Raw genomic sequence first — 978 nt, forward strand, 5'->3', positions numbered from 1 at the left:
TCAGTTACTCGTGGGAAACTCATGGAAGGATCATCGGTGGGAATATTTGAAATTGGACCGTGCTAGGGAGGGGAGGGGAGGGGAGGATGGAGTCTGTCTCTGAAGACCTCAGTTCTGGAGTCCAGTCATTATTGACAGCACTAGGTTTTGATTCCCTGATGTCCCTTTGCTGTTTCAGCCGCCCAAGTCGATCATCGCCCAAGTCCACATGAAGCAGCACATCCCCATACACACCATCTCCTTCAACTGCGAGGACAGAGAGGCCAACCAGTTCCTGTTTGACTTGTCGGAGGCCACGGGCGGCCGCTACCACTACTTCAACGACCGCGGCAAGCCCGTCGACCAACCAGAGTCTTGGGAGGTCAGTGAACCCTACTGGAGAAAGCCAGAACTTGTGGCTGTGGTCGTTTGTGTGTGTGTGTGTCCTTGAAAAAAACAGAAATTGTGACGTTTTGTGCGTCTTTGAAAGGGATATATAATATACAAATGTTAGGCTATGTATTGTTGTCGTTGATATGTACAGCTTACTGTTGGAAGGGATCTATACAAATGTTCTATATTGTTGTCGTTGATATGTTCAGCTTACTGTTGGAAGGATCTATACAAATGTTCTATATTGTTGTCGTTGATATGTACAGCTTACTGTTGGAAGGATCTATACAAATGTTCTATATTGTTGTCGTTGATATGTTCAGCTTCTAATGACGTCATTTATGACAATTATTTCATCCTGTCTTTGGCCCTGTGCCCTTCTTTCCTAGCTGCCAACCAATGTTTGAGACATTTATTTCATACGTATTTGAGGGTCTAGGTACTTCCGTACGTCCATTTTCATATATTTGAAAATACGTATTGTTTATTTCCTTGTCTTACCTATCATCACTCACAAGAGCTGAAAATAATGTGTCTGTTCAATGTTCCAGAATATGGATATCCATAATTGTTGTGTTCTATGCCCCAGAGTGTGGATATCCATAA

The 978-nt window shown here is 43.3% G+C and overlaps 1 protein-coding gene across 1 annotated transcript in view; it reads left to right on the forward strand.

The window, feature by feature from the left end:
* LOC101846215 (von Willebrand factor A domain-containing protein 3B) overlaps window positions 1–361 on the forward strand; it is a gene marked incomplete at both ends in the record, with an annotated part of 16939 nt that extends 16578 nt beyond the window's left edge. Inside the window, 1 exon segment of the mRNA XM_013083349.2 lies at window positions 179–361. Within this exon segment, the coding sequence (XP_012938803.2) occupies window positions 179–361 (183 nt within the window).
* Between the last annotated feature and the right edge of the window lie 617 nt (window positions 362–978).

Source organism: Aplysia californica, unplaced genomic scaffold (genome assembly GCF_000002075.1).
Source record: "Aplysia californica isolate F4 #8 unplaced genomic scaffold, AplCal3.0 scaffold00226, whole genome shotgun sequence".
NCBI lineage: Eukaryota > Metazoa > Mollusca > Gastropoda > Aplysiida > Aplysiidae > Aplysia > Aplysia californica.